At 46.7% G+C, this 15,863-nt stretch overlaps 1 protein-coding gene across 3 annotated transcripts in view; it reads left to right on the top strand.

The window, feature by feature from the left end:
- Positions 1-15,863, top strand: part of PDK2 (pyruvate dehydrogenase kinase 2) — a 30,914-nt gene that overhangs the window by 1,519 nt on the left and 13,532 nt on the right. Inside the window, exons 1-7 of one of the 3 annotated variants that reach the window (XM_061592225.1) lie at positions 1,301-1,420; positions 2,511-2,652; positions 10,115-10,186; positions 11,686-11,870; positions 12,126-12,215; positions 13,799-13,876; positions 15,296-15,325. In XM_061592225.1, the coding sequence (XP_061448209.1) occupies positions 2,585-2,652; positions 10,115-10,186; positions 11,686-11,870; positions 12,126-12,215; positions 13,799-13,876; positions 15,296-15,325 (523 nt within the window). In that variant the 5' untranslated portion in view covers positions 1,301-1,420; positions 2,511-2,584. Of the gene's footprint in view, positions 1-1,300; positions 1,421-2,510; positions 2,653-10,114; positions 10,187-11,685; positions 11,871-12,125; positions 12,216-13,798; positions 13,877-15,295; positions 15,326-15,863 lie in introns of those variants that run through there. The other 2 variants (XM_061592223.1, XM_061592224.1) reach the window with 2 other exon arrangements.

Below are 15,863 nucleotides of genomic sequence, written 5' to 3'. Positions count from 1 at the left end.
ATACACCCCCATCAATCTCTTCCTCTTACATGCTCCCATAATACCTTTAACTCCCCCCCTCCATTGCCAAATACTTCAGCCTGATCTCTGTGCTTCTACAAGACACAGAGTGTGCTTCCATAAGGAAGTATGTCTTATATCCTAGATGAATGTGCAACTCCTAAAAGGGCTTGCATGGTTCCCATTTCTGCACATAAATACTTCCTGTGGTATATAATGCATGTGCCCTTCCTGCTAATCCATAGCCACGATACTGAGAGCTTTGTGAGCTGCGGAAGGCTCCGTTTAACGTTCTGTAAATAAATAGTTCTCACTACACAACCTTGGAGATGGGAAGTGAAGGGATGGGGTTCCTCTGGGGTAAATATATGTGGATTAGCTAGGGAATGGCTGCGTACAGCCCCCTGCCCAAAATCAGTTGACTTGCTGGTGCAATAGGAATGTGTCTCTTTGCCATTTATTTTTAATGCTGGTAAATAACCCAGATCTGAACTGACAGCATTGCATTGTCCCTCTATCCATGACATTGGGAGCCAAACACAGTCCTAATATTGGCAGAGTTACCAAGTTCCCCACAATGTCCTTTCTGCCAAGGTCTGCACTTTTCTCTACCTGGGTTAATAATCTCTATCCCCCCCCCTCCCTCCCTCCTTCCCTGCTTCCGCCCATTTTTTGAATAGCAGAAAGCAGGGAGTCAAAGATGGATGGGGGAAAAACAAGATTTAAACATCCCTGATGGCTGAAGCAGATGCAAATTGCTCTTGTGAATCGCTGAAATGTTGGGCGGAGGGAGTTTGTGATGCCCTCTGAAGGGTATGAAGGACAACTGGTGCTGATTGGGGGATCCTCAGCGTCAAAGGGGATGAAAGGACCTCCCCTAGTCCCACGTGCTCTCTCTCTCCTCCCCCCTCCCCCCACCCCGCTTTTACTGCAGTGCTTTATCCAAACTGTGTCTAGCGTTCTTCCAAAACAGTGATGCTAAATAAAGAACGCCAGGATCTTTGCCTGGTGTTGGTGACAAATGGAAATCTGCAATAGGTGCCAAGCGCCCCTGCCCCCAGTCTGGCCTGTGCAGGTTTACTTTAGTGGAGAGTTTGGATGGAAGGATGGTGAGGAAAACCTGGAAGCGGCTTTGGATTTCGTTTGGCTGAGGGTGGCCCAGCCTCCCTTCTCCTGCAGGCCTTGCTGGCTGTGCCCTCCCCTCTGTTGACTCTCCAGCTCTGTTTCCCTCTGCTTGCTCAGCCTTGAAAGATCTCGGCCTTGGGTGCCTTCTCCCTTTTCAAACAACGTAAATGGCTTCTGCAGCTACTTCAGTAGCAAAGTCATCACGTTCATACTGTCTGCAGACCTCCCTCCTGCTTGTAAAGAAGCCTGCTGCGTCTGTACAGGCTGGTTTCTAAAATTAAGACTTGGCAATAAGGTGAATTCCAGGATCCTCTACAATTGTTGGGATTAAACTGTTTTTTAAAAGGTGTTTTTCTGTGCTCCCTCTTAGATACATTATGGTGGTGTCTAATTTTCCTAAGCGCTTTAGGACCTTTGTAAAATAAACCGGGATTTGTTTTGTTGTTTTACAATCTTCTTGAATTTCAGGGCAGAGCTGTGGCACTGTGAACAGGTTCCAGAACTGGGCTGTGGTTTGCATGTAAGGAATTGAGACAGGCAGTCCTAGTCCAATTTACCTGGGAGTAAGCTCCATTGAAGTCAGTCAGACTTAGTTCTGAGTAGACATGGTTAGGGTTGCACTGTTAATTGCTACTGTTCATTTCTTTTTCTTTGTTCTTTTGCTTCCCACTCCAAGAAATGGTTGTTCTAGATTCTTTTCCATTGAGTAGGGGACCATGTGGAAATCCGAGGTGATACATGACAGATGTTGGAAATCCAGGCTCCATCCCTGAAACTGAGCAATAGGGTTTGAGTGAAGGGATTCAGTGGCAGCCATAATGGGGAAGAAACTCCTGCTGCTGACTACTTAAACCCCCGTTTGGTTTCCAAGCCTTGAGAAGAAATTGCCCCCCTTCCTTTTCATGTTGTTCCCTACAGTCATGAGGTCTAGCAACTTGCTCTCCAAGAGCAGACTCTGATGCTGTTTCTGCCACTACGTAACTCTGTGGTCAATACCTTACTCTATATAGTAGAAGCAACCAAGAGTCCTGTGGTTCCTTAAATACTAAGAGGGTAACCTGACCTTTCATAGATGATAACCTTTGGCATCATATGTGTGAGGAAGGCAGCGAAGGAAGATATAATATATACACATGTCCCTGTGTGCACATGCATGCTGTAGATGTAATATGCTGTGGTTACCTGGAGCCAATGTTAATTCCAGGAGCTGTGTCTCTAAGGCTAGAATTCTAAAACATTATCCTCGGATTATGCGGTCCCTGACATGACAGACCGACATGTACTAACTTTCCTGTACTGATCTTGGGGGGGCCATTAGCTGGTGTAACCCCCCACCCCCGGGGGACATGCAAGATGAGCTAATGGCAGGGAGTTTTTGTTTTTAGGATCCAGCAATGCCTGTGAGAAAACCTCATTCACTTTCCTCCGCCAAGAACTTCCTGTACGTCTGGCCAACATCATGAAGGAAATCAACCTTCTTCCAGACCGCGTACTGAGCACCCCTTCTGTTCAGCTGGTGCAGAGTTGGTGAGTTCCTCCCCTCCATTTTTTATGACTTTAATGACATTTAGATCTCACCTCTCTTTCATCACAAAATCCAAGGCGGTGCATATACATTCCCCAGGCTGTCAGCCATCCATGCACTGACCACACCTAGACCTGCTTAGCTCTAGCAAAGTGGTGGCTTCATGTGTCTCGCCATACCCTGGGACCAATATGCTGGAGAATAGCAGATTGAACCACTCCTGCCAATGGGCCAAATCCTGTTTTGCTTTCAGAACCTGCAAACTGGCTAAAATGTGTGCCATTCCGTACAAACTGTAGAGAGGAGTGGGAATTTTGGGGATCATCTATTTGAGGGGTGAGGACCCTGGTGCCCTCCAGATGTTATTGGACTCCAATTCCCATCAGCCTCAGCCAGCATGGCCAGTGGTCAAGGATGATGGGTGGTGTGGTCCAATAATTTCTATAGGATTCCCCATCCTTGCCTTAGGAAAAGGGCCATATCTTAGTGGTAGAGCACGTCACTTTGCATGCAGAAGGTCCCAGGTTTGATCCCCGGCTTAAAAAGACATAGAATAGCAGATGATGGGAAAGAACTCTCTTTGCCTGAGATGCCAGAGAGATGTTTGTCAGTCAGAGCAGACCTGCAGTGGGAAACCTCTGAGCCATGGGCAAAGCTGCCCAATTTGGCCTGCCAGTCCATTTTTGCTGGCCACATTCCCCTGTCATTCGTCCAGCATCATATGACATCAGGCACGGGACTGATCAAGCCTTGGCTACCAAGGAACAAGTGGGAGTGCACAGTTTAGCACCTGCATTCGATGCTGTTTAAATCTGATGCTGGATGCCAGCCCTGCTGCTTTCCCACAGGATCAGATCCACCTGATTTCATATGACATCAGGTGATTGACAGCTGGGAGACCCCACCTACCTTTCAAATGTGGCCTGCAGAGGCTTGCCCACTTTGATCCCGCCTGCCAAACACGAGTGGTTCTGCAACCCTGGAGTAGAAATTCCTGTGCTAGATTTTCAGATAGTCTTGACTCGCTATAAGGCAGCCTCACAATGTCCAGCACCTTTTAGCAGTTGCCTGAAGACTTCTGTCCTTGCAGAGCTCTTTTACAGTGCAAGTCTGTGCATTGTCCCATTGAGTCCAATGAGGTTACTCAGAGCTTGGAAAAATTAGTTTTTAAACTACAACTCCCATTAGCCCCAGCCAGCATGGTCACTGGAGTGGGCTGATCAAAAGTTGTAGATCAAAAAAAGTAACTTTTCCAAGCTCTGGGATTACTCCCAGGTAAGTGTGTAGCATTACGGTCTTGGAATCCAAAAACCTAAGGAGAAAAGTGTTATCCTTCAGGTGGTGTCTTTTGGTATGTGTATATTCTCATGCCCGCACACACATGGATTAAAAAAGAAGCAGAGACTATACCTCTTACATTTAATGGGCGATTGTGTCCCGCTGTTTATGAATGTGTGTTTCTAGACTGTGTGAGTGTGTGTGCACGCGCGCATGTGCGCATGCAGACATAAAAACAATGGTCCCACTCTTACTGTGCTAACAGCACTGTGTAGGTCAGGGATGGGAATCTGTGGGCCCCCAGATGTTGTTGGACTTCAACTCCTGTCAACCCCAGCCAGTATGGGTCCAGGGAAGATGGGAGCTGTGGTCCAACAACATCTGGAGGGCCAGAGGTTTCTCCCGTTCCTGGTATAGGGACAAGGTAGGTGTGCCCACCCTTTAAGGGTGGGTTTCACTGACAATTACTCAGGGTTGACAAACAGAGGCTTTTGTTTGAGGGGTACTGAAAGCAAATTCATACTCCACAGAAATTTGGGATGAATGCAACCTGGGCTAGAACTGGTAATCTCCTGACCCAAACCCATTCCCACCCAGCTAATCCTTTCTACCCCCCCTTTTGTGTGATAACACTTTATGAGAGCCCTACAGTTCACAAAAGCTTATACTACGTGGCCAGTCAGATGCCATGGTACTCTTTATTGCATTGAAAGCACAGGGCCTATTTGCATTCTCGTAAATTGAAGAGATGGTTGTGTGTGCGCGCCACAGCTGGACAGCGATGAGTTAGGAGGGTGGATTCTTTTTGCAGTGGTCAGGAAGTTCCCTTGTGAGAGGAACAAGAAAGTGGAAGAGGAGAGGTTGGAATGGCTTAAGGCAGGGAAGGGGGCCCTGTGGGCCTGCGGATGTTGCTGGACTACAAGTCCCATCATCCTGGACCATTGGCTGTGCTGGCTGGGGCTGATGGGGGTTGGAGTTCGACAACATCTGGAGGCCACCAGCTTGCCCATCTCTGCTGTAAGGGGAGTGGCTGTTTGGGGTTCTAGGAGAGTGTTTGATTTAGAGCAGAGATGATAATGATGTGTTTTTCTTCCCTGATTTAGAAAAATGGTGGGGGAAGGACAGGTCATAAGACATTGGGGAGGGATGAGTTTATGTAGTGGAAATGTGCCTGGATGGAGATGCAGAGGGGTTGGCATGTGAGAAGTACTTTAGATTTCATTTGAACATGTCAGCTGCTTTCAACCACCTGATGGTTGAAACCTGGGGTATGCATCTAAAAAATAAACAAGCAAAGAGGCTGGCGAAAGGGCATGAAAGCATATGCCACAACCAGTCTGTTAGCCTCTAAGGTACTCTTTGTCAGCTTGGTGCCCTCCAGATGTTTGGGACAGGGTTATAATTGGTGGGATTGTCTTGCCGCTCCATAAACTCCCAAGGGATGTACGGCCTGGTCTCCAGTCCACACCAATGGACAATGTGATAGCTGGCCGTTCAGACCCACAACTGGATCAGGGTGGACTCCTGGGAATGTTATCAGAATGCTTGGCAGACCACCAGCAGCGTACTGGAACACCAGCAGGGTCTGATAAATCCCTCCTTGGAAAAGCGATGAGGGAGTCAACTGCGAACCATCTATATGGCTGGGGCTGATGGGAGTTGTAGTCCAAAACATCTGGAGGGGCACTGGATTGGTGAAGGCTGCTTTAAGGTGCCACGAGACTCTCTCTGTGTGTTTTGTTTTCTTGCTGTAACAGACTAATGTGGCTCCCTATCTGGAATTTGTAGTATGTCGCCTGGCGGATCTAATAGGCTGGGAGAAGAAAAAGGCTTCTGGTTCGAATGTTTGCCAACATCTTTAAGGAATACCTTCCTTGTTTGTCCTCTATTTTTTATCCTTTTTCTTTATGGGTTCCGTTAGCAGGTAGCCTTGGTCTGAAAGTGTCATCCTTGCTAGATTTGGGTTTACTGGCATTCAAAAGATGAACAGGGCAGATGGGGAGGATGGAAGGAGACATTGATGTAGCTGTTTAAGCCGCCTGCGTGAACTTTGCCCTACTTTGAGAGAGCACATGACAAGGCAGCTGGTTTGTTTGTTTCGCTCCGGATCTCCCTGCTCTTAACATCCCTTGACAGCTGCCGGAGAAACACAGCATAGGAAATGCACAACACAGTTCCTGCTGCAGAGCAAAGAGGCCAAGTTCATTGTCGCAAAGCGGGGGGGCTGTATGTTGTCCCTCCCCTCCCCCACCTACTGCTCAAGCTGGCTTTGAAGCCTGCCAGTTTCCTTGTTGGCACCTCCTTCTGTAGGATTGGTTGGCTGTTGACCCTTTGCAGCCTGCAGGTGTATGGTGCTCCCCCTCACTTTGGCAACCCATGGAGGGTGGGGTTTAAGGGATAACAGGGAGGGGGCTTATCTAGGCCTGTGGGAGGGAAGGGCTTAGCAGTTGCAGGAGGTGGAAGGGGAAGGTCTACCATGGGGGGAGTTGAGGTTGGGGAGTGGTGGTGGGGAGTTTGGTGATGGTAGCCAATGTTGGCGAAAGCAAACAAGGGCGGCAGCCCCTAGTTTAACAAAATTTATATACTGCTTGAATGTAAAGACCTCTAAGTGGTTTACCAAAACATTAGAATTACCAATAAAACAGTTAAAATAGGTAATCAAAACATATTTAAAACAATTAAAACAGCTACTAATTAAAAGATTCCAAGAGATCAAATCTATGTGTCTGGAAAGGCTTGCCTAAACAGAAAAGTTTCAAGCAGGTTCCAAAAGGAATATAGCAAAAGCACCTGCCTGATGTCAATCGGCGGGGAGTTCCGAAGAGGAGGTGCTGCCACACTAAAAGAGCAATTTCTTTCAAATGCTGAATGAGTACTATGTGGCACCTGTAAGAGTGCCTGTTCCACAGAGCAAAATGCTGAAGTGAGTGATGTGATGTTCCACATTTGTAGTTTCAAATGTTGTCTGTGTTTGTATTATATATTTTTAATTTTTTTAAAAAAAAAATTGCTTTCTTTTCTTTTTGATTTTTTGCCTTTTCCCTGCCGATCTGGGTATTCTGTTGTGCTTTCATTCATGTGGTGAGTTAGAATGAATAAAGTAAGTGGTGAGATTTGGGAGGGGGAATGAGTGAGACAGAATGTTAGGATAGGCTGGTTTGCGATTGGCTGAGTAAATGGGGGTTGAGAGTTTTGTATTTCAGTAGTTGGCAGGTGAACAGTAGATAGGAAAGAGTTTATAAAGAGAAAGGGCTTGATTTTTGAAGAGAGAGGGTGGGAAGAGTGTGTAGTGTGGGTAGTTAGGTCATATTGGTGTTAATTGAGCAATTTAATGAGAGTGCTTCATTTAGAAGAACATTTATTTGTAACCACACACTTAAGAACCTGAACACAAAGTATTCTTGTTCATACTCAGATCTGTTATTTAATAAATCACTTTGGTTCAAAACACGCCTGATTAGTTGGTCAGCTATTGCAATATATGTAAAGACTGGTAAAAATAAGCAAGGGTTGTGAAACAGTATCAACCTGTGGCAGTGAAATTACCTCAGAGTTACAGCAGCAGGTTAAGGAAGCAAACCCATAGCTGTGATCTTTAGAAAGGATACAAAGAGGCACAGGGGGGTGAGGCTTGCCTGTAACCCTGGTGGATATAGCAAGGGCTGAGGAACTAAAGCAGCGTTGTTATATAAAAGTGTATTTGGGAAGAAATAAATAACGTGCCCCCTCATCTGCTACTACAGGCCAGGTGGAGGTGGTGGTGGGCGAGTGGGAAGGGATGACAGGCACATATGGGGTAAGGGTGGTGGGCCCATTTGGATGGCTTGCCCTCAGAGACTGATGGAACCTGATGTGTTCCTGAATGCTCTGGGGGATTTTTCAACAGAGCCCTAGTCTCGCTATGGAATGGCAAGATGAAATGGGTGGTTGCCACGATCGAGCCCGAGTGGCTCTTTGGTATTCTGGGGAGTTGAACTATGAAACAAACCAGACGAAGCCTAGAGCACAAGTGGTGCAAGTCTCGCTCCATGGCCAACGGAACACTGATTAGTGCACACAGTCACACCTACCATGTGGCAGTGGAGGCTGTGAAGAAGGCAGCACAAGGCACAAGCGTATATTTATAGCATGTGCTGTCCTTTGGGCTCAGGGAAAGTCATAACATTTTCATCCGAAGGGCCCACAACTTAAAGGAGTGTGAGAATGCAAAAGCAAGAAGGCCACAATATCAATAGGGTTTTTTTAAGTAGCCAAGGATCCCATTACCTTCCCACCTGCTAACACTGTTAACTTCCGCATCGCTCTCTTAATCCCTCTTTTGTTTCCTCTTGCGTGCACAGTGTTCACAAGCTCATGAACACATAAAGGTGCACACACACTCCAGTTCAGCTTATTTCATAAAGGGTTTGGAACTCTGAAAGCAGTGGCATTTGCCATTCAGTGAAAAACATGCAATATTTAAAATCCTAAATATGAAACTCTACTTTATGCGGGAAACTTGGAAACCAATATTTTATTTATTTGTTGAATTTCCAGCCTGCCCTTCTCCCAAAGGAGCCCAAGGCTGCAAGCGGAAGTAGCAAAACAATGCAATGAAAATAAAAGCATATTTAAAACACTTGAAAACAGTCCCAGACCTCACATCTGTTCACTTCATGGTTGCCGGGAACAGTATCTTTCAGCTGTCAAATACCTGGGTGAACAGGAATGTGTTTATGTACCCCCTAAAAGTTAATAATGAGGGAGACAGACACACCTCATCAAGGAGGGCATTCCACAGGCATTTGGAAGGTTGCATTTTAAAAACTTCCGCGATGCAACCTGTTGCTAGCAGATCCCTGTGGATATATAGTTGGCTTACCCTTTGTCAGCCTTCTCTCAATATCCATCCATCCATCCCTCGCTCACCCTTTTGTCTGAAAAATTCCTTTTAATTTACCACAGATCATAAACAAAAGGAGAGGTGTAAAAGGAGAGTGCATGTGCATGCACAGAATCCTGGGAAGTGTAGTTTATGAAGGTCAAGAAGACTAAAGTAATGACAACAGAAGATTTATGTAACTTTAAAGTTGACAATGAGGACATTGAACTTGTCAAGCATTATCAGTACCTTGGTACAGTCATTAACCAAAATGGAGACAATAGTCAAGAAATCAGAAGAAGGCTAGGATTGGGGGGGGGCAGCTGTGGGAGAACTAGAAAAGGTCCTCAAATGCAAAGATGTATCACTGAACACCAAAGTCAGGATCATTCAGACCATGGTATTCCTGATCTCCATGTATGGATGTGAAAGTTGGACAGTGAAAAAAGCGGATAAGGGAAACATAAACTCATTTGAAATGTGGTGTTGGAGGAGAGTTTGCGCATACCATGAACTGTGAAAAAGACAAATAATTGGGTGTGAGAACAAATTAAACCAGAACTGTCACTAGAAGCTAAAATGATGAAACTGAGGTTATCCTACTTTGGACACATCATGAGAAGACATGATTCACTAGAAAAGACAATAATACTGGAAAAAACAGAAGGAAGTAGAAAACGAGGAAGGCCAAAGAAGAGATGGATTGATTCCATAAAGGAAGCCACAGACCTGAACTTACAAGATCTGAACAGGGTGGTTCATGACAGATGCTCTTGAAGGTCACTGATTCATAGGGTCACCATAAGTCGTAATCGACTTGAGGGCACATAACAACAACAATTCCCCTCAAAGAGCTACAATTCCCAGAGTGGTTTAACAGTCAATCCCTCTTCCCAGGGATCTCTTGGAATTGTAGCTCTTTGAAGTGAATAGGGGTCTCCTAACAACTCTCAGCATTCTTAACAAACTACAGTTCCCAGGATTCTTTAAGGGAAGCTGTGACTGTAAAGTGGTGTGATACTGTTCTAAATGCAGATGGGGCTCCATGCTGATACGCACATCTTTTCAGGTCTTCCTCAGATGAACCCTGGTGAAAAGTCAGAGTCCAGTCCCAAGCTGGGGGTAGCAGCCATAGCGGGTGGCTGCTGATTGACTCGCTCTTCCATATCTTTTCACCTAATAGCTGGTTCTTCAGGCAGCATCTGCAAGGGGGAACGGGCCCAGTCCCTGCTGGCCGCAGACAGGCCTTTATGAACTTTTTTTCTCTCCAAGAGATTTTAGAGCATCAGTGATTCCCTCTCTTATTTCTCTCTTTCTTCCTTCAGGTATGTGCAGAGCTTGCTGGACATCATGGTGTTCCTGGATAAGGACCCTGAGGACCAAGGAACATTGGGACAGTGAGTTTTGGGGTTTGGGGAGGAACTGTTGAGCACAATCCATAGAAGAATCCTAGCTCAACGTGTCTTGCAGAGTCGCTTCTCAGGCAACACCTTTCCTGCATGGAGAAAGTTGATAATGGACCATTCTTGTGTGGAGTTCATGCAATACTTGGCTTTGTGGCCTGGTCTGTTCCTACATCTGAGTACTTTTTAAAGTACTGGGGAAAGTCCCATATGACGCTTCCCTTGGACTCTGTTTGGAAGTGAATGGCATTGTTGGTGCTCCGGAGGTCAAGCTTTGAAAAACCCTCTAAAACAGAGGTGGGAAACCTCAGCGCATGGGCCAAAGCAGCTTTCCAGGCAGTGGTGGCTCCATGTCAGTGGGGCAGTAGAATCTGCTCTGGGGTTGAGTCTGAACTTTCAAGGGCTGAAGCACCTGAAAGTTTGGACTCCAACCTGGAGCAGATTCCACTGCCCCTCTGGCATGGAGTCAACAGCCCCCCACTGCCTCCAGGTCTCTCTTTCCCACTTTCAGGGCTCTCCCCAGGCAATGCCCCCTGCTCAGGCCATGACCCTTCTTCCCATGCCTTCCCAGCCCTGCTCTGTGCTCTCTTTGAGTGCTTTTGCCTAGCTGGAGTGTGTCCCTGAATTGTGATAATGCCTCTGGCTTGCCTGAATGGAGAGGGGAATGCGTGGGAGCTTCTGACTTCTCTGGGGCTGGAACGTAGCCTGCTGTGCAAAGAGAAAGAGTCACATCTGTTGCTCTGCCTACTTTTGCCTCTGGCCCTGCCTGTCACTGGCGTGCGGCCCCCAGAAGGTTGACCATGTGTCCCTCAGACTGAAAAAAAGAAGTGTGTGCCGGGGAAGATGGCTTAATTGCTTCTTCTGGACCAGCCGTAGGTGGTGCTGTTGGAGTGACCCGTGAGTGACTCTTGACTAGGACTGCCTGAGCTGCAACCTTAGCTGTTGGCTTCAGAGGTCAGCCCTGTGGGAGACCACCCATGGCAGCTTCCTGAGCCTGAGGACCATTGCGCCACCCAGTCCTTGCTATGCATCTTTGGTTGCTGAGTCTCAGTGAATAGCGTGTGGGGGGGTGGCTAGCTTTTCTCCAGCCCCGGCTTTCCTGCTCAGCGTTCCCTTCTAACTGCACTTACGGTCGTTAAAGAGGGCTCTAGCCTTGAGCTGCAGCCCTAGCAGTGCATGCTTGGGAAAGGTGCCATGCTATGCCACAGGGGTTGCCAGTGTGATGCCTTCCAGATGTTGCTAGATGACAATTCCTATCATCCCTGACCATTGGCCATTGTTGCCCATCCACCCCTCTTTCTGCTGTGAGCGGACATTCCCTTGAACACACCCCCACCCTCTGTGAGTGCATCAGAGGAAAGCATGAGACCCGTACCCTTGCCTCACAAGGACAGTTAGAAGCGCATTCTTCCACTCTCAGACCGGAGATCTGCCTATCATTTTTGAGATCTTTCTTTCCTTTCCTCCCACCGATGGCCTGTCTCTCTTCCCAGGTTCACAAATGCCCTAGTCACGATCCGTAACCGGCACAACGATGTGGTCCCCACCATGGCACAGGGCGTGATCGAGTACAAGGAGGCTTATGGGGACGACCCCGTCTCCAACCAGAACATCCAGTACTTCCTAGACCGCTTCTACCTGAGCCGCATCTCCATCCGTATGCTGATTAACCAGCACAGTGAGTGTCCCTGCAGCCACCTTGGCATCCCATCTCCTCCTCCCTCTGCCCTTCTTCCCAGCCTGGGGTGCTGGTTTCTGCTTTTGCAGTTCCTTGGACTATGTCGCCACCTTGAAATTAACTGCTGTGGGTGGGGCAGTCACCCCACCGCTCCTTCTGATGCATCTACCCATGCCTGCCCTGTCAAACCGCATGTCGTTGTCGTGTGCCGTGTTCTGCCTTTCTGCCGTCGTTGATGTCTCCCTTTCCTTCCAGCCTTGATTTTTGACGGCAGCACCAACCCAGCCCACCCCAAGCACATTGGCAGCATCGATCCCAACTGCAACGTCTCGGATGTGGTCAGAGGTCAGTGGACTTCTAGCACATCCATGTCTGTTCAGCAGCATCTCTCTATTCCTGTTCCCGCCCACTGTGTCCTTTGTGCTCTCAGTCATTACATCACTCAATTTTGTCTAAGATCAGAGAGGATGGATGAAAGGCACCCAGCAAAATTAAGGGCTCTGTTGACGCATCAGTACTAAGGATATCTGGCCGGCTGGGGCGAGGGGAGCAGTTTGTGCCTTTCTCACACTGCTGCTGGATGTGTGTGTCTGTGAGTTTTGATATGGCTGCCCATTCCTATGTCTGGAATATTTTGGGGGGGATGGACACTAAAGGGTTAATATAAGGACTTCACTGCCACAGATGTGGTGGTGGCCACTGACACTGAAAGTCTATGGAGACAAGCTTGATCCATGGTTGTAAGCCAATAGCAAAATGGAACCTCCAGATTCAGAGGCAGCATACCTCTGAATCCCAACTGCTTGAGGATGAAATGACAGGGAAGGGCTGTTGCTTATCTGCTCTGCTTGTGGGTTTCCCTGGATTATTTGGCTTGCCATCGTTGGAAACAAGATGCTGGGCCAGATAAACCTTTGGCCTTATCCAGCAGAGTAGCTTTTATAATGGAAATGTCAAGGGGCTTATTTACTCGTTTCCTACTTAATGAGGGTACCTGTGTAATCAAGCCTCTTTCTGCCTGTATGCTGATACAGGAAGGACACCTCACAGTCCCTTCTTGGGCAGCAGTGCAAGCTGGAGACTTACTTTGCAAGTTTTATATATCACTTCCCACTAAAACGTCCCAAAGTGATTTTACAACCAAGTAAAAGATACAGTGATATAATTACATATATTAAAATTAGATATCATTGGTGCTGCCCAAGTGCCTGGAAAAACAAAAAGCTGAAATGATAAGACAAGTGTCAGATGGGCCACCTTGGGGAGAGTATTCCATAAATGGGGGGCTGCTATAGAGAAAGAGACCCCCGCTCTCTTGTTGCCGCCCTCTGGACCTCCCTTGGTGGTTGCTTGTAGAGAAGGGCTTCAGATGATCATCTCAGGATCTTGGCAGGTTTTTATGGGGAAAAGCAGTCTTTTAGGTAGAGTGGTCCCAAGCAGTGTAGAGCTTTAAAGGTCAAAGCCAGCACTTTGAGTTGGGCCTGAAAACAATTGGCAGCTAGTACTGTCAGGCCAGAACCAGCATTATATGTCCATGCCTTCTTGTTCCAGTTAACCATCTAACTTCTGCATTCTGCACTAGCTGTAGTTTCCAAACCATCTTCAAAGGCAGCTCCACGTACAACGCATTGCAGTAGTCTAACCTGGAGGTTACCAGAGCACAGACGACCAAAGCCAGGCTGTTCAATTCATAGCTGCCTCTGGCTCGGTTGACTGTTCCTAAACAGCAGTTCTAAGGGAAATGTAGAAATTGGAGCAGGGAAAGGAGGCCAGATCTTCACTGGCAAAGAGGCAGAAGCAGAGCAGCTCACACTGCCTTTAATTCTGTTTTATTACTTGGGAGTGCCCAAAACTGACCTCACTCAAGGAAGGCAGCATGCCTGGCTCCTGCAATAACCTGAAACGTTGGGTGTATTTTCCTTCTACAGATGCTTACGACATGGCCAAGCTCCTGTGTGATAAATACTACTTGGCTTCTCCCGAACTGGAGATCCAGGAGGTGAATGGTAAGTCCTGCAGGGGCCAGAGTAGAAGGGGGGGGCAGGAGGAGAAGGGTTAGTTTAAGTTTGTTTAAGAGGGACGGGTGCTCAAGGAATGATGGGCTCTGAAGAGGTGCTTAGGCCAAAAGATGGTGGACATTGACTAAGGCTGCAATCCTAGCCCCGCTTAACTGGGAGAAAGCCCACTGAATTCAGTAAAGCTTACATCAGAGCAGGCATGGTTAGGATTGTGTGGCGAGCCAGCTGTGGCGGGCCCTCTTGACTGCAGAGTGTTTTTGCAAAGCTTCCCATTGTACAGAAAAGTTGCAGGCTCACTCTCTTCCCCCCCCCCCCAAATGTGTGCGTGAGGCATAAATTCAGAATAGTTGTGGTAAGGGGGCCTAAATGTATACCAGAGTAAATCACAGCAAAACAAGTAGAAGTGAAATACAGGGAGCCTTGTATGCTATTTAACAGTATTAAATATTTGTAAAAATAAATGTTTGTTGTTTTAAAATCTTAAAATGTGCCTGTTCTTTGTCAGTTGCCCCAGTTCCATCATACTCGTTGGCCAGAAAACTGGGAGAGGGAAGCAGGTTTGCTTTTTACCAAACCCGCTGGGCAGAATACGGCTTTGCATACTTTTCCTTACATTTCCACAAGGACTAAGGATTTTTTTTTAAAGGGGGTGGAGAAAGTAGAAGCTGAAAACTCTGGGAAAGAGCCTAGAATATGCCTAAGAGGTGGGTGTGGGTGCTATGCAGGCAGCCTTGAAGCTGTAGCCCTGGGAGGGAGGGAGGGAGGGAGACAGAGAGAGAATGGGAGGAGGGACTGGAAGTAACCGTCATTTCCGCTTGATTAGTGGTGATAGTCTGGGTGGATGCCAAACCTCTTAGGTCTCTGAGATCCAAGTCCATCTATCACTCAGTCTGGCTCTTAATACTATATTTTATTACTCGTGCTGTTTGGGAATCCCAAAATGCTTTGCAATTCTTTGTTAATAATCAAAGGTCTACTCATTATAGGTAGTCCTTTTTCAACCCCTCAGTAATACACCCACTTCTGAAACTTAGCCCCAAATGTGAAGGTTATACACCTATTGTTACGTTACGCACGTGTGTGATGAGAGAGTGTGTAAAAATTAACAGTTCCGCCATTACAGTTTGGTAGCCACCGGGGTGTGTGTATGTTTTTAAACCCTGAGATGCATCTGTGATCATCTCCTTTCACTCTTGGGAACAAGTTCCATATAAAGGTAACATTTTGATAGTCTGGAAATGCCCTAGGATGGTCTATTTCTGTTTTGGACAATATACTGTCCTCTTGCATTTGGCAGACTTGAATACTTTGAGCTTCCGTTTTAAATGAGCTTTTAAAAAAAATCTGCATCGTTTGAGCTGGTAGAGTGACTATTGGCCTCATTCATTTCCCCCCCTTTTAATTCAGTCACTGGAACAGGACCTCACTCATGGCTTAGTAAGTAGCAAAGTCCTCATTTGATAAGCAGGCTCTCCTGGAGTTAGCACGGCAGCTCGACGGCTAAAGCTTTGCTAGAATCCTGGCTTCCTTCCTTGTGGCTTTTTCTTGCCTCGCCTCCCAAACTAAATGACAAGCTGTTCCTGTCCCATTACTGGCAGCATGGCATGGAGAATTAACAAGTGCAGCTGTTTATAACACAGAAATTGCAGTAACTGGAGGTCCTAGTTAATGGAAAATTTAGATTGGATTGTTGTCTCCCTTTCATCAAGGCTTGGGGCAAGTTTACAGCATTTTTGAAATATATATATAAAATAATAATTCAGGTGAACTATAAGAAGGGAACCCTGTTATCATCCCAGTGCTTTTAGCCGAAATCCAGGTTTGGATGAGTCATTAAATTCAGTTATTAGAAGTTTTATTAAATTTGTCATTTGCTTGCCACAACCAGCAGAAGTCCAGAAGTAAGTTGCAGAACAGAAGATAAAATACAAAAGCAAAGTACAAAAAAGCACAATCAAATAATGATGAAAACAAT

The sequence above is a fragment of the Rhineura floridana genome, chromosome 11 (assembly GCF_030035675.1).
Source record: "Rhineura floridana isolate rRhiFlo1 chromosome 11, rRhiFlo1.hap2, whole genome shotgun sequence".
Lineage (NCBI taxonomy): Eukaryota > Metazoa > Chordata > Lepidosauria > Squamata > Rhineuridae > Rhineura > Rhineura floridana.
Note: the sequence above shows the minus strand (reverse complement) of the source record. Positions and strands in the feature narration are given on the sequence as shown.